General features: G+C 38.7%; 1 protein-coding gene across 28 annotated transcripts in view; it reads right to left on the reverse strand.

Annotated features, from left to right (window-relative positions):
• LOC125271916 (SRC kinase signaling inhibitor 1-like) overlaps window positions 1–21101 on the reverse strand; it is a 132993-nt gene that overhangs the window by 1892 nt on the left and 110000 nt on the right. For 23 of the 28 annotated variants that reach the window (XM_048196287.1, XM_048196278.1, XM_048196328.1 and 20 more), the window contains 11 exons: window positions 19816–19976; window positions 12194–12369; window positions 11304–11434; window positions 11042–11189; window positions 10604–10925; window positions 8674–9087; window positions 7676–7828; window positions 5106–5204; window positions 2961–3023; window positions 2104–2865; window positions 786–899 (listed from right to left, as the gene is read on the reverse strand). In XM_048196287.1, the coding sequence (XP_048052244.1) occupies window positions 786–899; window positions 2104–2865; window positions 2961–3023; window positions 5106–5204; window positions 7676–7828; window positions 8674–9087; window positions 10604–10925; window positions 11042–11189; window positions 11304–11434; window positions 12194–12369; window positions 19816–19976 (2543 nt within the window). The remainder of the gene's footprint in view (window positions 1–785; window positions 900–2103; window positions 2866–2960; window positions 3024–5105; window positions 5205–7675; window positions 7829–8673; window positions 9088–10603; window positions 10926–11041; window positions 11190–11303; window positions 11435–12193; window positions 12370–19815; window positions 19977–21101) is intronic. The other 5 variants (XM_048196487.1, XM_048196476.1, XM_048196268.1 and 2 more) reach the window with 4 other exon arrangements.

A 21101-nucleotide genomic window follows, 5' to 3' on the forward strand; every position in this document is an offset into this window, starting at 1 on the left:
TCACATTTTCCCAAGTCTCTGGCTTCATGCTTCCTTTCTCGCCCTTCTCCCGAGACCCACCTGTCTCTGGTTTCTTTGTTCTGTTAGGGGGTTTTAAGTGCATTTTAGAGTCCCAAATGTTCTGTGATTGACGCCACAATTCAGCTTTTTCAAAGCGCAACTCCCGTCACTGCTAGAAAGTTCTCTCCCAGCCTCACTTTACTTGTGACTGACACACACAGACATACGCACACATGTACACACACACACACGCCTCTCCTAAAAGCTCTCGGCAGTGAGCTTACCCTCAGACAGACATTTTGTGTTGGTTTCAAGCAGAAACGTTCTACAGCTTTTAGCATACCATGTAAATACAACCTAACAAAGTAAGTCTAAGAAGGCTAAAACCGTTCAAGACTGAGATGAACAAATTAAAACTGAGAACAAGGCTAGAGATAGACTAAGGCTGCAAATCAACACTTAGGCTAGACTAAGTCTAAAAACAAGACTCAAACCAAGTACAACTTCTACAAAACTGAACAAAAACCAAGACCAAGACAAAGATGGACCACGTCTAGGCTGAGACCAGACTAGGCCTAATACTGTAGATAGAATGACAGAACGTTAGACTGAAGGATGATAGAATGTTAGAGAGAACAATATGTTGGACAGACAGACAGATAGATAGAATCATAGAATAGACAGAACCATAGAATGATAGATAGATTGACAGAATGATATAGAATGAACAATAGAATGATAGAACAGTCGACAGAATGATAAAAAGAACAATAGATAGATCATACCTGTTGTTGACCCTGGTTCTTAAGGAATTCCTCTCTCTGTTTGCTTGTTTTGACCTTTTCTGATCCACTCTGCTGCAGGTGCTTCAGACGAGACAGCGCCTTACCACCACTAGTCTGAGATGGACAAGAGAGAAGAACAGATGTTCTGTGCACTATATTTGGTAATAATTTCCATCCAATTTCCAACAGTGTATTTGCAATCACTGGCAGTCAGAGGAAGTGCTGGAGGAAAACAGTGTGCAAGACAGGCAGGGGGGTGATGTGTTTTTAATAGAACACATGCAAGCATCTCGGCGCAGTCCTCTTGGTCTTTCTTACGCACACATTCACATATTACCTGTAATTTCTTGCATTAAATTCAGAGATGATAAATCATATTGCTCAGCATAAAGCTGCCAAAAGCTCTCCGCACAATTCTCACTAATGACCACTTTCTCTAGGCCTACCTCTCTCTTCATATACTACCTAAACAAGATCACACACTAGACCAGAGTCACAACGAGCCAACAGTCATTTTAAAGCTTCAAGGAGGTCCATTAGCTTTTTGTTTTATGCAAACGAGCGCATCGCTGAACGAGGGGCTTTGTAAGAGGATCTAATGCCTGCAATCATGTGGACCTACGGATGCCAGGCTCCATCTGTCCTATGAAAGCAGCATGCACGACCTAGAGTGAGGGGCTCGAACACCATAGTTAGGAGGGATGATGCAATGCTGGCTTGTATACAAATGTGTGGGCTGAAAGCAACTCGGTGGAAAACACAAGTGACATCGTCCAAATCCTTCCCTTCTGTCACTCACTGAGATCAGCCGTGTTCTCAGCGGAGCTGAGTAATACACATGACGTCTAGTGGATTGCTGCTTCGTAGCACTCAAAGGCTGTTTACCCTGACACCTACTTTCCAAAGAGACAATACCGCATAAATTATGCAACAATATCACTTGAGTAGTTTCGAAGAGCTTGCCTGGACCTTATCTTTTTATTTTACAAGAAAACCACATAAAAATGTCAAATGTTCCAGAGGAAAATAAGACAAGGGGGAAGTAATCAAATTGCAAACTCATTTTAAGAGGGGAAAAAAGGAGTAGGCTAATGAAGAAGAGGAGGAAACAAGAAAATTTATTGTGCAAAAGATACAATAAGTTTTTCTACAGAGGCTGGAGGCAAACAATTTATCAAAGCATTTGCAAAAACAGCACAAACTGATGTAGTTGAGCAACCCAGCAGACCAAAACCCTTCCACCAAAGAGGAAGAAAGATAGCCAAGAAGATAGAAAGAAAGACCAGGGATGAAGGAGATACTGAAGGCTAGGTTGAACCTTGGCTGTGGATGTACTGATGCAGGACGGTTTGGGTGGGACAATGGGTCTGTTTGTTTCTCCTCTGTCTCCGGGGTTCTGATCTGTATGTCGTGTGCTGCCGGATCTCTGGGTGGAGGAACTCTGCGTCTGGGCAGATGCGGGGAAGATGTTGCCCGTGTGAGGATCAGTGCTGAACTCCATCAGGCTGAGCTCCAGCTCTCGGATGGTTTCCTCCAGACTGTCCAGTCGACGGTATGTGCTGTGGCAGATGTCTTCCTTTTCCCCTCCAACGCCTTGAGTGCGGATCAAACCGACTTGAGATGTCTCTATGGGCCCATTTTGCTGCAAGACAGACAATGTAGTGTCCGACTTACTCGTTCGCTTGTCTTTCGTCTCTGTCGCCGCCTCGAGAGACTCCTGAACCCTTGGCTCCCTCCTCAGGGGCTGTTTAATTGCTCTCTCCCTTGTTAAAGGCGGGCACGGCTGGGTCACATCCTGGACGGGACTCTGGAGTTCCCTCTGGGCCGCATCCAAGTCTTGTATCCGAGGGACTTTTTGGCTGGTTGTCAAGTCTTGTTTCCAGAGCGACAGACGGGGAGTCCTCACAATGTGGCTGAAGTAGCTTACTCTGATGTCGTTTCCAGTGTCATTGTCTTTAATTGACTGAGCGCTGTCAGACGGTCTGGTCTGTGCTGAGTCCTCAGAAGGAGATGTGGGGAGAGAGTTACATTCAGTCAAGACTATCTGGGGAACTGGACTGGAGGACATCCCATGCTGCATCTGAAATATAGCAGGAGTTGTTTGTATAATTAACCCCAAAATGTGATTAATAAAAGTATGAGATTCTAAGGTGAAAGTAAATGTGAGCCTCTTACCAGAGATTTCTCTGTAAAATCACTGGAGTGTTCATGTAAACCAGACTTAGATGGAGTCAGCTGCTGGTACGTATATAGTATAGCACACATACAAAATTAAATAATAAAAAAAACACTTAAATATGCAAACACATTCAGGAACAGTTCACTCAGAAATGAAAACGGTGTCATCATTTACTCGCCCTCAGGACAGTCAAAATCAGTGGAACACATAATGTGAAATTCTGAAGACTTTTTCAGGCAATTACCATGTCTTCAAGCTTTAAAAAAAAATGCAAAAAAACAAAACAAAAGTAGTCTAAAAACAGTCTTGTTTTGTGAAGAAATTACTAAAATTTACACTGTTATTCACTGAAAATCTTCCCCTCCATTGAGCTGTTAACTATTATATTGAGATTGAATCAGTGAGTTCAACTTGAGTGTGATTTGTGAACAAATCATTCAGGCTAGTTTTGTGAATCGGATGAACTGATTTATTGAAATATCTAACTGAATCACAAATGCGCCATATTTCCTTCATGAACTTAAATGTCAGTTTGTTCACCACACAAAAGTAATATTACTTTTAGTATTAAGAGTATTATGGATTTAGAAGACTTGAAATATAGTGCTTGAGTCCCATCAGTGCCGGCCCTCCCTATACACAAAGTACGCTAGTTGCGAATGGCCCCCCGATATTACGGGGCACCTTTGCTCTCAAAGATGAGAGATTAATGCCTAGGCCTATTTGATTAATAGAATTGTACTTTCGGTTTTGATTTTATCTTCCAACGATTATGATAAAACAACTTTCTTTTCCTTTAAAACAATCACTGTCACCCTTCCTACATAACATCAAAAACAGTCAAATCATGTAATGTGACTGTCGTAATATACAGTCTCCTGCCAGACTTTCGATACTAAAAAAAAAAGAAAAAAGAAGGCGTATTGAGATGCAAAGGGAGCTTTCTGTGTGCATGCTCCAAGACGGAGCGAAACATGGACACATAGGCTACTTGGGGCTTTGGGAGTGCACTTAAAAGGACAAATACACACAAAAATATGTCAGAGTATTTATAATAGATGTGTGCATTTGGTCTTAAAGTAACAGCAGCCTAATAAACCTGCTGCTGTCTATCATTTAATGTTAATCAAACAACAAAAGAAAACCAGAGACTCATTCACTGCTCTTCACTGAATAAATTTAGTCATTTTAATAAGAATCAATGTTTATTTAATTCATACGGTGAAGACACTGCAGTGTTTTATTTTTAGATTTGATTACTTTATTCAATTTCTGTATAGTAGGCTATTATTTTAGTAGGCTACATTTTTTTTTATTTAATTTGTATTTTTCTTTTGTATTTGTCCTATTGTTTGCAATTGTCTTGTTTTTTTTTTTTTATTGTATTACTGTTTCAACTCACTGTCATTGGTTGACAGTGAAACTGCTCTGAAAGAACAGATTAAGAGGTTGTGGAACATTTTTTTTTTTTTTTTAATGAACACAGTGACAGGGGCCACTTAAAAGTTTTGCTTAGTGCCCCCAGAAGTCTAGGATCGGCAGTTGCACTGAGTCTTATGGACGACTTTTGTGATATCTTTGATGCTTTTGCATATTTTTTTGAAACTTTCAGTCCCTATTCATTATAATTGCATTGAAAAAAGCATAGTAAAACAAAATTTCTCCTTTGTTCCTCAGAAGAGAGTCATATGGGTTTAGGACGCCATGAGGGTGAGTTAATGATGACAGAACATTAAATTTTTACTTGAACTATCCCTTTGAAAGATCATAGAGCTTTGCCTCTGTGCTCATATACAAATTTAAAAACAACAAAATTTAGAAATCTGGGTGAGTGCTACCACAATGCAATATCAAACTACCTTTAGCTTCAGTGGAGGAAATTGGGCATTTCAACACACAAAACAGACATGCACTGGCAAGGGCACACGCACACTTTGTATGTGGTGATTGTGCTCACTGTGGTGTGGGAATATCTTTGTTTTGTGTGTGTGTGTGTGTTTGCCTAAGAGCATCTTTTTACATCTCTCTATATTGGAGCATGACTAAGATTTCTGAGGGAAACATTGAGCATGTGGGGTAAACTAAAGGTGCATATGTGTGTACAACAGCAGTCCACAATAGCTTGCAGTAGTGGCTGTTACCTGTCCAGCCAAGGGCAGATGGGGCAACAGCTGTAAACTAGAAGGAGGAGGGTGTTTCCTGGGAGAGGGCAGGGGGGGAGTCAGATATCGCTCAAAGAGCTGAGCATTCAGGGAGATTGAAGAGAATGAATGAAAAATATGGGATGCACAACATCAGTTTCTGATAACTCATATCATGAGTCCTAATTAAAAGCTCTAGAGACTCTGAAACTCAATCATTAAGGACATACACATTTACATACAGGGTTGTGAATCCCATAATTCAATGTTTAATATATCATTTTAACTGGGTGGAACATGTCCCACCATCAGAAATTACACACTGTACTTTGTAACGCAGCTATTTATTCATGAATGTGCATTTTAGACTGTGGGTGAGTATTGTGTTATTGAGTTATGGGTTTGTTTCGAGATGCAGCTTGTGAGCCTCATTAGGTTTGAGAGGGAGGTCGCATGGTGTCACTGCAGCAGTGCCCAGATCTCCACAGGTCTCCACAGGGTTTCCAACAGAGACATGCAGTGGGGATGGAGGACAGGAGACATCTGCTCACTTACCCTGTCATCCACTCAACCAAGACAACAAAATCTGTCTGCTTGTTGGTGTTAATGAGCCTTGCAGTTTTTGTGTCAGTGTTTGTGTGTATTTCTACCCTGAAGCAGGTCAAGGAAGCCTAAAATCAACACCAACACAGCTCAAGCAGAGGCAGTCAAGAGAAATGCACTGTAGTGACCTCCTGCCAAAATGATAATATGTAAATGGGGACGGCTGGGGAGAAAGTTTAGAATTGAATTGTACATCAATTAAAAAAATACATAAAAAGATTTGCTGCATGTTCTGAAGCAGGATTGGGCAAAAGTTGGAATTTGAATTGGCAGTATTAGTACATAGGATGTTAAATTGGAATGATACTTTTGGAATTGCAGTTCAAAGAATTTTATCACAGTCCCTCAAAAGTTTTGTGATGAATAATTGCATCATTAATTTTGACCAATTATGTCTGATATGTGTAATTTCTCTAAACTTAGTTCAAAACAGTACTATATATATATATATATATATATACACGTGTGTAATTTTAAATAATCTTCCATGCAGTTTATATAAATACTTTTGCCATTCAAAAGTTAGGGGTCTGTAAGATTTTTTTTTTTTCTTTTTTCAAAGACATTAATACTTCTATTCAGCAAGGATGCATTAAACTAACACTTGTAATGTTACAAAACAAAAATTCAATTTCAAATAAATGGTAACACTTTACTTAAAGAGATGAAAATGAAAATGCTGTCATCATTTCCTCACCCTCATGTTGTTCTAAACCTGTATGAGTTTCTTCTGTTGAACACAAAATAAGACATTTTAAAGAATGTTGGTAACCAAACAGTATCCATTGACTTCCATAGTATTTTTTTCCTACCATGGAAGTCAATGGCTACCATCAACTGTTTGGTTACCAACATTCTTTAAAACATCTTTTGTGTTCAACAGAAGAAAGAAACTCATACAGGTTTAGCACAACTTGAGGGTGAGGAAATGATGACAGCATTTAAATTTTTGGGTGAATTATCCCTTTAAAGCCTTTATATATAATGCATTATAAAGGTATTTTAAATGCATTAATTATGCCTTGTAATGCATCTTATAATGCATTGTATTTTCTCATGAATAATTGTAACTGCGGTTATAGTACATTATAATACGTATATATTCATTGAACACACACGCATTAAAACATAATACAAACAACCAATTTCAGATGTAACAAGGAATCTGCAAATATTATAATGAATTTTAACTTTGGTTACAATTATTTATCAAAATATATAATGCATTATAACGTACATTATGAACACAATTATAATGCATTATACATTAAGGCTTTAAGTAAAGTGTTACCTGATGTTCTTTTGAACTTAATAACTAAGCTCAGAACTTTAACATTAAGAAGCATAACCATTAATAAGAAATGTTTCTTGAGCAGCAAATCAGCATATTAAATTTATATTTGAAGGATCATGTGAAACTGAAGACTGGAGTAATGATGCTGAAATACAATTGGCATGTAGAAAGGATTCCCTAATTCAACCGGAGTGGTGCATAACTCTGCTCTGAAGTTGCTAATGCATCTACAGTAGATATAAAGTATATGGGTAAGTGAGATGGCATATTTGAAGTGTTATGGTTGTTGATTCTATGCACAGTTAAATTAGACACAAGCGGTATCCAACAATACACTCACTAGTGCTTAACTAACAGCACTTTACATCAGCACAGCACAATACATTGTCAAACCACCCATTTGAGCTTAATTGGTCATGAGCCAAAGAGCAGAGACAGAAATTCAGATCTCCTGCCTGCTAATGTGTGCTTAATGAATGAGCAAACCAGCCAACTGGTAGAATCCACTTATGTGTGTATGAGTGTGTGTGTGAACGTAATAGCATTGCTCTGTGGGTGTACAGCAGACACATCTGGTGCTTATGACATATGGGCATTAATCACCAACATTAACACTTCAGCCGTTAGGGCGCAGACGGCCTGATGTGATTCCTCAGGTAATACATGTGCTCACCTCCAGCTCTGCTGCTAACTTCTCATCGTCGCCCTCCTCTCGCTCTCCACCAGCGATGGTTGGAGGGGTGGAGGCCGGTCGGGGGGCTTCAGATATACTCCTCCTCAGCTTAACATGTGGCTTCTGAGACTCGGACTCCTCTGATTCTGACTTCTGTTTACATACGCAAAGACAGAAAGGAGAACTCTTAAAATACAATATGCACTTTAAAATGTAAAACAAAATGTTCCCTTTTGAAATAAGTTTGATGTACTATGAAGAACAGTGACCCCCTCAAAAAATTTGATATTTTTGGACTCTTACTTCTGAATGTTGTTGTTAATTCATATGGATACAGTATGTTCCACAAAGTTTGACAACAAGAAAATACTGAATTAACTAATTAATCAAAAATTGAATTAATTAATTGATGAATATTTTGAAATATAAATATTTATGGGTGAATGAAATGAATGAATGAATTAATTTTATATATTAATAAATAAATATATAAATATTTTGAAATTATGGATAAATGAATCCATGTATGAATCTTGTAAATCTAAATTAAGGCTGTTTCGACTAACATCATAATTGACTTTCATGAAATAATAACAAAAAGGCTGCAAATGTGTAGAATTTGTCCCATTGTAACGTAATGACTAAATGTTAATTAAAAGTAAACACAAGGGAAATTAACACACAGAACCAACGAAATCTTTCTCAATCTCTCAAATTCACCTGTGACCATCAGGTGATTTATCACCATAGGAACAGCTAGGGTGATAAAGAAAACATCAACCATGACTACACCCGCAAACACAGGTGGCTTTTATGAGATGTCTGACATTTTTGAGACCCTGCACTCAAATAAAAGTGATGTAGTGTGTTCCCCTGATTCCTCTCACAGTCTGTGTGTTTCTCTTTCAGAAACAGCATGTTGAACAAGTTTGCATGCATAAATACATACATGCAACATCCTCTGTGTGTCATACGCATTCCTGTATGCTGCTAGTCACCTTCATAGTCTTTCCAGGAATGATCATCTCTCCGCTGCGTGTAGTAAGCCCAGGGGAAGAGGGGAAACTTCGACGGGGAGGTGGAGGTGGTGGGGATTTTGAGGGCTTCTCTGTACGATACCTTGCCACCGTCAGTTCATCCGAACCTCGTCTGGATCCGCCATCTTTACTGGAGAGTTTGTGCTGAGGTTTATTAGGCCTGTGTTCAGGTGTGGCATTGGTGCTAGATGGACTCTGGCTCTGATTTTGGTTTTGATTCTGGTTTTGAGCAGGTTTGATCTGCTTGGCAGCAAAGTCCAAGTCAGGAATGGCCTTCATGAGCTCAGCCTGAGTCTCCTCCAAAAGGCGATTAATGTCCTGAGCACTGTACTGTGTTAGACTCGCCCTCTTCTCTTCCCAATCCCGCTCTGCTGCCTGAGGAGACGTACAGATGAAATCTTATAAGATCATTAGTGTTTCAAAACGGCTATTAAACAAGCTCCACTGTTAAAGCCTATTCACACCAAGTATGAATTTTCAGCTCTAAAACATTCACAACAAGGTTTTAAAAGCAAACTATATACACTACTGTTCAAAAGTTTGGGAATGGTAAGAAGTTTTAATGTTTTTAAAAGGAGTCTATATGCTCACACCAAGGTTGCAATTATTTTATCAAAAATACAGTATAAGTGTGAAACATTATTATAATTTCTATTCATATATAATATAAAATGTAATTTATTAGTGATGCAAAGCTGTATTTTCAGCATCATTACTCCAGTTTTCAGTGTCACGTGATCCTTCAATAGGATGCAGAAGTAGTAGTAAATGAGTAAATGGATGCTCACATTGGCTCTCATTTATTAAACGAACGTAGAAACCAGCGTATGTTGGAACGAAAAAATCAGCTTACGACAACGCTCACGTGTGATTCATTAAACTTTCGTATGCGGCCATTTCTGTCGCAAGAATGAACGGGTGTTGATAAATGTGGCGGCTGAAAACAATCGTCATTTAAATATCACACCCCAAATTTTAGAAGCCTCGCCCCATAGTTTATGACACAGAGGAAAAGTAACCCGGCCATGAAGAAGTAGTAACCACATGAAAAAGAAATTGATCTTACTCTAAAAACACCCCTCAACCTCGTAATTGCAAATAGGTCTAAAATTTATTTAGCCAAAATAAAAATACCGGTAGGCCTAAATAAAACTAAATACAAACATTACAAACACTTTCTCTGCATTTTACTTTGGTGATAAATGGCTAAAATGTAAAGTTAGCAATGCTAGAACTGATATGTAGCATCTGCGTGTGAGTGAGGCGCCTGCGCGATCAATTGGATTTAATAAAATAAACATAAATATTTTAAGAAAATAAAGAAAACGAATACAACGTGAGCGTAGCCTGTACTAGCTCTACTCTTCTTTTGTTTTGTTAATCTGTTAATTATTTCAGTGAAATATATTTCATGTAGTCCTATTTTTTTATTCCTTGTAGGCTATATTATTCTATTTTTCTCTGCGTTGCAGGTGCATGATGTGTGAAACCTTATGTACTGTTGATGTTGCCATTTGCACATCCAAAGCGAAATGCCTTGAAAGAAGACATGCATCTATTCTAATTTTCTAATTTTAATTTGACATTTTAATCATGTCGTTTAATGGTTAATGATCAGTTAGTGAGTGATTGTCAGTCAGGAAAATAATCTAAAATGCTCTCATAACAATTCTCCACCAGATTTACTGTGCTGCACGCAAGTTCCCGTTGACTCAAAAACGTGCGTACATGAGCTGAGACCTGACGTGAGATTTGATCGTAGTCACCGCTCATGCTCATATTGATAAATGCATGGAAACGAACGTACGCTACCACCAAAACTGGATATTACATACATTTAAAACACAATTATTCAACAAACAAATAATTGCTCTCATTTTAAATTTCTTACCAGTCTCACTTCCACAGACGAGGCTTTATCAGACCCGCCTCGCCCTCCCAGCTCCTCCAATCCCCGTCCCTTCAATGAGCCCACAACCCCATGAGAATCTTTCTCACGCTGTGCATGAGACGGGTTTGAGTGGGCGTGGCTGTGGGCATGGCCTTGACCAGAGTGCGGGCTCCAGTTAGCCAGGCTGGTTTCATTGAGGCTTGGCGGCGGGCTGGTTGGAATGTCAAAGTCTGTGTTCTTCCTGTACTCGTCCCCTCCTCCGAGTTTAGGAGAGGGGTTGGAATACTCATCCTGGGATTTCCATACTCCCTCATTCGCCTGCCTGATTAAACCATATAAAAGCACTCAAAATGATGAAGAGCAAAATTGAGATACAGTCAGACCGTGTGGTTAGACTAGGAATGATTAAATCACTGCAGTCAGTAAGTGTTTGTCTACCTCCTCAGTGTGGTGAGAGTGTCTGTGATAGATTTGCAGCGTTTAAGTAGGGCGTCCAGTCTGTGTGGCTCCTCCTTCAGGAATTTCACAGCTTCCACTTCCACTCGTAACACCACCCGCATTTTACTCTGGAGCCCTGGGAACTGATCTGAATGAGAGAGACAAAGAGAAAAACAGTGAACGAGCATCGCAGACTCTCTTCTGTAACTAAACAGAGCTGAGGTTCAAGTGTCTGGATGTGAAGGACAGAAATGAGTCTCACTCTTCAGCTCTGTAAGAGTCTCTCCCAGTTTCCTCAGCAGCGAGCTTTTTTCCTCCAGCTCCTGCACTGTCACATGTCGGTGATTGACAGACATCTCCTTCTGGATTTCCTCCACTGACTTCTCCAGATCACTGTCAACACAAACATCCTCTCATTAGTTTTTATTACATATTGATTGTTTCAGAAAAAGCACAAACCTCACATGGTTTGTAAAATGTCACTAATGACTTGTTGCTGAAGTTATTATAAAGCATCTCAGTTTTATTACACAGAAGGGAATCTTGCACTTTTTAATGGTTATGACATTTAAAAGTTCAAAAATGTAGAAAGAGACGAGTGTGAAAATCCCAAGCCCGCTGCAGCGTCGGCACGCATTTGAATAAGTGTCAGTGAAGCAGGGTGTATTAGCACTAAACGACTGAGACACAGTCAGAGTGTTTACACTCAAAATCCAATTTAACCACGTAAAATAAATCCACCCCCCACAAAACGGTTTGTTACAAACAGCGTCCCGTTAATAATTGAATCACATCAACTGGCTGTTAGCTATACTTAATAACTGCTATCAATTAAAAGCAACACGAATGATCTGGCAGCGAGTTGAAGAGGCGGATTTAGTCACCCCGCTGCTTTTAATTGGAACAAAATAAATCAATGAGATGCTATTCGTTGTTTTTACAAGCTAACGGTGAGGTGTAGGTCTGCAGGTCTTTAAACGAGACTGTGTGTATACCTCATTGTTATGCATTCATTCACGTTGAGGTATGAGCTGATGAGAACCTGTGCAATAAAAATAACTGGGAAATAATTTTTTTGCCCATTATGCAGCAGTGTCACTATGCTAGCACCCCAGAACTGCATTATCAGCACATATTGTGTGTGAGACGCACTGCAGTTGCTGTATGATGAGTTCTTCCTCATTCAGGTACTTGAGTCTCTCCTCCTCCACCAGGAGGCGCTGTCTCTGGAGAGGGTCTTCCTGTTTCCTCAGTGCATCAGACAGACGCAGACTCAGCTCTGTCTCTGTCCTCTTCAGTAGACTGCGTATGGAATCCTGGTTCTGTAACTACACGCAAACACATAGACATTTTAAGAATGACCCATCATTGTATTTGCTTAAAGTCATAGTTCATCCAAAAATGTTAAGAAGCAAACATAGTGTGAAAGTCAACTAGATGCACAACAACTTTCATTGTAAGTACAAAAACAGAGGAAACATTGTTAAAAATATCTGCTTTTGTGTTCCACATAAGAATACTAGTCATAAAATCTTTTGTAAAACTATCAGAGGTTCTCAACCAGGGGGCCTCAGCAAATTTCCAATGGGGCTGCAGGATGACTTTAAAATTAAAAAATGAAATTTAAACATATATATTATATAAGCCTGAGTTTAAAATATTCTAGCTGACCCCCCCAGAGTGAGTTTTTTTTAGGCGACCGTTATTTTAGAACATTTGCCCTTATTGTTTCCATACCGACGCGTCATGCTTGTCACAAACTTGCTTACCATGACATCAACTATCTGATATTCCGATTCTCAAATATGTGTAAGTGAGTGTGTTTTGTCGTTTGAAAAACTTTATAAATGATCTTTATCTTGACCTATAACGTGAGATGGGCACCGCCATCTTAGTTTGAGCCGCAGTTCGAAAAGTCCTGTCAGTCGGATTTACAGCATGTGAATTCATCAGTTTCTCCCGAAATACATGCAAATAAGTGGCTGGTGAACTGGAAGAATAATAAAGTAAACTTTATAGTTACTCTACTATGTGTGTCTGATATGAATAAACGTCGGCAAATTATATTTGAATGGATTGGTATTGCTGCTTCCACTGATGTCTGACATCAGTGTGAATTTTATAGACTCTAAATGTATTGTTTTACTGGTGCTTTTGTGTATTTAAATGCCTGAAACCTTAAAAAAAACATTATGCGGCTAAAAACACTGCATAGTTGTGATATATGACAAGCGCTGAGCGCGTTCGTCTCGCAGCCAAAGCATGAAAGCACAGTTTGAATCTGACAGTTGAATGTGACATCACTGAACGTTTTAAATCCCATACGTGGGACCGTACCGCTCAAAAGGTTAAAACAAAATAAAATGCACCACCATGGAATTATAATGTTCTATCTGCATTTTGAGCTTTTGAGATATTAAGCTTCAAAGTTTTTGCATTCCATACACCTTTGTGGATAAACCCTTTTTGTTTTCTAAAAGAAAGTCCCAAAACGTACACAAAAAAAAATCCATCACATTTTAAATAAGTTGTCACGGAATAAGAATATGCGAATAACCCAATTTTGACAAAAAATGTCAGATAGAACCTTATAATTGCAAGGGGACGAATGCTCAAAAACAAACCATTAAATTATTAACTATCCATCCATCCATTCTCCAAACAGGAATACTGTAAATATTTAGCCTATTGTGTTGGACAGTGGAGGCTTTCAAGTCAAAAAGTTTGAGAACCACTGCTTTGAAGTGATTTATATATGTAGGACATGTTCCTGGATTTAAGTATAAGGCTATGAATGGTTGTTAAGCATTACGGTCTTCAGATGTTTCAATGTGAGAGATTTTATGGAAAGCTACGCTGCTTAGGAGTTCAGCATTTTACAGAAGGTCAGCTGTCACAATCTTTCACAACACACCCATCAGATGACTAATATATGTGCACAGAGGTAACACTGACCTGTCTTTGACCATATGCAGCTGTCATACTGAATGTGAAGATATGATAGCATAGACCTGACCTTGCAAGAGCGTGTGTATAAGTGTATATACAGTACAGTGTAAGTCTCTACGCACAGCATGTCCTTGATAGGGTTAATGATGTATTGTATTCGTTTAAGGTCTCTTGAATGCCCTAATGACTGTGAGTAAATGTGCATCCACGTCCTTGAGTTTATTTTCTAGTATTTTAAATCGGTGTATGTCGAAGGACTTGTGGGAGTTGGAATGCAAGACATCACCATAATTTTGTGATGCGCAAGCATTCTGCAGCCAGTGTTTGTTTGCCCTGAGAGGAAAACCGGCTGGACTTTGTCACTTGCATAGTGCCGATAATGAGAAAAGTGTGTGAAACCGTGTTTTTGTGTAATGTACGTGAGTGTGTGCGTGTGTACGATCTGATTTTAGTGTCGTTTGGAGGTAGTTCTTCCTCAAGCTGAATTATTTATGAGTCTCATGCATTATTCAACATATCCATGTCTCCTAGGTAACAGGATGAGGGCAGGGGCCGTGTCTCGAGCTCTGGCATTCAGGCAGGTAATTGTCTAACTCAGCAATCTGCTGTTGTCATGACACCAGTGGCTTGGCTCTCGACATCAAAGCAATTGACACCAATCTTGCCATCTTAACGTGACGCGTTCCCAGACTGTTACATCTCCTCTACTTTTCTATCCATTTGCCTCTTTGTCTTCCATCTCACATCCACCCTAAAATTGGGGCAAAGTGTGTCATATGTTTCGAAACTGCAAAAAAATGACATCTTAATGAGTTTAATCCGTCTTTTTGACTTGTTTTCCCATACGAATATATAAAAATCTCTTAATCTGATGTCAGCTTACCAGAGAAGCAACACTACACAAGATATTTAGGCTTTTCATGGATTGTATCTTTAATACTTGCTAGACTTTACACTATAAACTTCTTTATACTTAAAACAAGTGAAAAATCTACCAGTGCAGTAAGACAAAATACATTAAAAACACAATTTATGAAAAGAAGTCTTAACGTCTTACGCAGTGTTGCTTCTTCTGAAATTTTATCTTGTTTTAAGACTTTTTAGATATTTCACATGAAAAATTTTAGAGAAAAAAAAAAAAACATTTTTTTTTGTAGCTCTGAATGGCTACATAGCCTTAAAGGTGCTACAGAGGATGTTTTGTTTTATACATTTTTGCAATATTACTTGAAACTGTCTTTATTCACTGATAAAAGACTATTTATTAGGTTCACTGAAAGGAATAATACCAATATACATCATCTGTGCATGAGATAGGGCCTTAAAAACATCAACGTTTATGTGATCATCGCGTAAACGGTTGGCCCTCTGGCTTGTTAATCACTGCCATTACGTTCCTTGTGAGAGACGTGCGCGCTCCAGTAACGTTACACACTCCAAAGGGGCCGCATGCAATGTTTTGCACAGCGAATGCCGGTGGTAAACAAACACTTGTGTTCCAATACTCATGCACGAGTTTTGGGAGGCGTTCCCTCGAAATGAGCTATGAAGGAGGGGGGTTGTTCTTACGCATGCGATCATTTCAAAAACTCACTAACAGTCTTTGGTTTCTCAGTTGTCGAAAACATCCTCTATAACACCTTTAAATATTTGATATTACTGAGGCCTAATTTTTTTCTGAGATTACTGAGATCATGCAATCAAAAATCAAAAACATTAAGGCCACGTACACACTACAGCTAAATTCGGTTGTCAGTTCACCTTTTAGTGCTTAATCGCGTTCTGTACACACACAGTTCAGTAAAAAACGGGAGTGACAACCGCATTCTACATATCGATGCAGCATTAATGACATACAATGGTGACAGAAAACAAATTACTGCACTAAACTCAATAACGGAAAGGCTGCGCGATCCTGTCAAGATGGCGAATAAACAAAGAAGTTACCCAGAACTCAATGCGGCGTGACGTCAGATTCGTATTCTCTATACAAGCATAAACAAAACACGACGCCTCTGTCGACTGTGTTAGTGTGTTTAGTTAAATTGCTAAAAATAACGAGTGTTTTGTCACTTTATATTACTTTGGTCATGATAACGGATACCAAACACGAGAGACGCCAGAACGTCGTTATGATTTCCAAGCTGTCAATCATCGCATTTTGAGTCGTGTTCCGTACACACATGTAATGATAATTTAGGGGATTCACTCCCGCATTTAAATGCGGTTGTCACTCCTGAAACTTACAGTGTGTACGTGGCCTAAGACATACAGTAGGGTCCAAAAGTCTAAGGCCACATTAAAAATCTCTGGGTTGAAAAATCCATATAAACCCGGAAATAAACGATTTTAGGCTCTTGAAATAAGGAACATGAATAGGTAACAACAATAAGGAATATTTAAGATTCTGCACTCTTTTTAGGTCACTAATCGAATAAGCAAATTAGTGGCATTAATCATTTGAATGATTAAATTTCCTTGCTTCCGTTGAGAGAAAAACAGACAATTCTAAAAAAACAGGCTCTGTAGAACCTTCATTTCTAGTTTTTCTACTCTGTTTATTGAGAGAGTTCACAGCTGAGATGCAGGTGCTCACTCATGAATCACACTGGTAGCTATCATTCCACAGTCAGTTTTTATTAAAGCACTGCTGACTGAAAAGCTGACTTGATTTGAGGCTGGCTCCCTCTCTCTCCATCTATGTATCCCTGCTGGCCCATACCATCTCATCATTGAGTATGATATTAAGAGTTATTGCCTGCCCCGCTATAGGAGTGAATCACACACAGCAGCAGCCGGGAAATTAATGACTAGTTGAACACATGCTTGCTTACACATAAACACACTCTCACTTACTTACACACAGTAGTGTAATAAATACAGCTTTCCCACACATCAGTCTGCAAGTCATTTCTATGACTTGGCAAGATTTTTCCAGCCATGGCTCTAAAATAATATGCGTGTGTATACCCTATAGTTCATAAGTTTGTGGTCAGTAAGATTTTTTAATGCTTTTGAAAAAAGTCTCTTATGCTCATCAAGGCATCATTTGATCAAAAATACAGTAATATTTTGAAACAGTTTTTCACATATTTTAAATGTAATTTATTCCCATAACGACAAATCAGAATTTTTCAGCAGCCAGTATTCAGTGTCACATGATCCTACCGAAATTCTGATTTATTACTCAAGAAACATTTATTATTATCAGTGGTGAAAACAGTTGTGCTGCTTATTTTTTGTGTCAACTGATAATGTTTTAGTAACAATGTATAGGACTTCACTGTGGTTTTTGAGCAATTTAATGCATTCTTGTTGAATTCAAGTATATACGGTATAAATATACATTATGTAAATATATATTAATTAGGGGGGCGCATATAAATGAACTCATGAGCGACTAGAAGAGTCAGTTTAGATGACATATTCTTATATTTTTTATGTTTTTTATTCATTTATGCTTGGCTTTAAAGTATTTAATGAGCTAACTTTGCTGTTTGTGAGTGTCACCCTGATTTTTAAAAATGTATCAAGTAATCATGGGTGACTGGAAAAGTCATGAAGCTTCACTGGTGTGAGACACTGCACTTACAAGGAGAAATATTTGATGCAATTTTTTAGCTGAGTATAACTAGAAAAATCATTTTCCGCTGTAAAAATGTCCAAGACTTTTTGAAGCCTTAAAATAATACTTAAAAATTCCCTCACAATTTCACGTGTTGCATGACTGTGGGAACTCTGTAAATAAAGCAAGGAAGGAGTATAACAGGCACACAGTCCAATAGGATCTGTCAGACTGTGCCGTCTCTGCTCTGCTCGCTTTCAGCTCCCCACACATGCTCCCTTTCTCTCCTTCACACATTCACTAACACAAACATTTCCCTTTATCATTACTCCTGTTCAACATGTTACCATGGTAATCTGACAGCTGACCGTACAAGGAATTTCAACAGTTTACAACAGTATCCATATGTATTTTATTTAACATATTTTGCCCCAGTCAGACATCAGATTCTATATCCATCCTGCTCGTCTGAGACGACTGCTATCTTGGGATAGTTGGTCCATATCTGAAAAATCGGACATTTTGACAGATACATTTCTAACTGATATATGAATGTTCTTATGTTTGCAAAGGCCTTCCCTGTTCCCCATGCAAGTAACTTATCAAAGATCTTTCCGTTTCTCTGAGTTTCTGCCCTGTACCTGGAACGCAACCTATATATACACACTGGTATAAAACACAAGCATGTAAAGCAAAAAGTAATTTAAATGGGTGCTTCACCGAAAATGCAGTTTATGCAGTAGAAATGTTGGGGAAAAAAGTTAAATCAGAGCTACATGACTACAGAAAACAGGCCAAAAACTTTTTGGTTTTACTACCACCCGACACGTTTTGCTTCATCTGGCGGACTTTTTGACAGCTACAGGGCTTTTGTTATTTTTTGCTGACAAATTATCTTGGTGAAGGTAACAAAAAAAGTACACATTGTTTATTTGCATATATTTTAACAATGCAAATCTGTTTGCAATAATCCAATATTTTCAGACTTTCAGACCCTACTGTATCTTTTGCAAATTCGCAAAAATGCCCAAAAACATTTGAACAGGTTTGATTTTATCATTTAGTCCTTTGGTTTGACATGTTGAAGAGCGCAAAACATGACCTAGATCAATGAATTTCTTCCTCCACACCACACACACTGAGCTCCAGGACGTGAAGCAACAAATCTGCCGTAAACACCAGGTGAGGCCATTCAGCACCGTCCTCTTTGTTTTCGCTGCTGTGTAAATAAATTGGACTGTGAGATATCGTGAAGACTACAAATCAGTGCTGCTGTTCCTGCCGTCTGTGCCTTCTGTACCACCTTCTGTGTCATCTCCTTAAATCATCCTCCGTGTCAACAAACATCTAGATGTTTTGCAGTGTGACATGCAGGTTAGTACAATCCTTCATATCTCAGCATTGTTTAGTACTTGATTCTCATTGGTTGCCACACAATCCAAGGTGCTGATTAATATGGCTATCGAGTATTTCCAGTTTTGCAGACCGCATTACAGTTAACTTAGGAGTGTTTTAGGGAAAGATACCAATGTGATTTCCGTGGAATAATTGACTCTGAACTGCTTAAGTGTTGAAATTTTAATGCACACCTGAGGTGTAACAGGCAATTGGATTCGCATCATGCCACATTACGACCTCAGGTATGCGTTAAGTTTTCAATATTTCAGCGGTCCGTCGTTAATTATTCCAATTTTGAGACTGAGGTCGTGTGATAATGAAAATGCCTGACCTTCCAACTGTGCCACAGTGTTTCTCTACACTCAAAGACAGTGTAGAACAGGTTATAACTTTCTAAGTAAGAGAGAAATTACAAAGTTTCGATCGTAAGCAAATGTTTGTGTCCTCAACATTGAACTGAGCTGAGCTAAATGATGACACTCTTGTCTTGTGTAGAGCTGCTTACAGCTAAATTGAATTTGTTTTATAATGGAGGAATTATGCAACATGAACACTGTTATTTTCTTGTTTATTACTGTGAAGCTGTATAAACACACTATATACTTATATATGTGACTTGACTTGTTTTGACTCCCTGAAAGCTAAATGCCACAATAAGCCGTAAAACGACAGCCAATCAGAAGACCTTTGAAGTTTGATGTAATGTTTTAATATCAAGCTATGCCGAGCAAAAACTCAGATTAACATGGAAGAGATGTGATTTATCGCATGCAGCTTTATCAGGTCATGCTTGTTTAGTGCACGGCATTACCTGCTGGGTGTAGAGATGCATGAGATTGAGTGTTTGCGTGTGAAGTGTTACCTGCATTTTACGGAGCTGTGCGAGCTGTTTGCGTAGATCGGTGGCGTTCTGTTGTAAGTCGTGCAGGTGAAGCTGCATCTGTAGCCTGGAGACGGTGGAGGCCTGAGAGGTCCCAGATGAAGGCGGAGGCATCAGTGCCAGCGGGGCAGATGGAGTCAGTGCTAATAACCACAACACAAGACAAAAAAACCCCCAAACAACAAAAAATCAACACTGTGAGTTTGAATGACACACTCAATCAAATATAAAATTAGTTTGAACTTACCCATCTACACCTTCTAAACCAGGAGATCGACCTTCCAACAGAGTTTATGATGCGTTCATGTTGCAACGAATGCGTTTAAAAGTTGAGCGCACATAAATGCAACCAAAAATCATATTTAATAGATTTTCATTAATGATGCCTTCAAGTGCACCTGGGAAGCTCTTACAGCAAAGTTGCTTTTACAATGTCACATATTCGAGGTAAAAACACATGATTTTGGTAGTTTCATAAAAGTTCCGAACCACCGTTTCGAAACAAAAGATTCGTAAAGCTTCGAAGCTTCATGAAGCAGTTTTGAAATTGCCCATCATTAGATATTGCTGAATAGTCGTTATTTCGTTTTTTTGCACATAAAAAATATTCTCGTTGCTTCATAACATTAAGGTTGAACCACTGTCCTCAAATGAACTGTTTTAAATATGTTTTTAGTTGCTTTCTGGGTGTTTGAAAGTGTAAATTAACTTCCTGTCAATGGAGGCCTCACTGAGCCATTGGATTTTATCAAAAATATCTTAAAGGTGCCATCGAATGGTTTTTTACAAGATGTAATATAAGTCTAAGGTGTCCTCTGAATGTGTCTGTGAAGTTTCAGCTCAAAATACCCCATAGTTTTTTTTTTATTAATTTTTTTTAACTGCCTATTTTGGGGCATCATTAACTATGCACTGATTCATGCTGCGGCCCCTTTAAATCGCGCCCTCCCTGCCCCCTCTGAGCTGTCGACTATAATACAGTGCATTTACAAAGTTCACACAGCTAATATAACCCTCAAATGGATCTTTACAAGATGTTCGTCATGCATACTGCACGCAAACATCGATTCCTGTGAGTATAGTATTTATTTGGATGTTTACATTTGATTCTGAATGAGTTTGATAGTAGCTAGGCTGCAGCTAACGGGCTAAAGCTAACATTACACACTGTTGGAGAGATTTATAAAGAATGAAGATGTGTTTATGAATTATACAGACTGCAAGTGTTTAAAAATGAAAATAGTGGCGGCTCTTGTCTCCGTGAATAC

Source organism: Megalobrama amblycephala, linkage group LG1 (genome assembly GCF_018812025.1).
Source record: "Megalobrama amblycephala isolate DHTTF-2021 linkage group LG1, ASM1881202v1, whole genome shotgun sequence".
NCBI lineage: Eukaryota > Metazoa > Chordata > Actinopteri > Cypriniformes > Xenocyprididae > Megalobrama > Megalobrama amblycephala.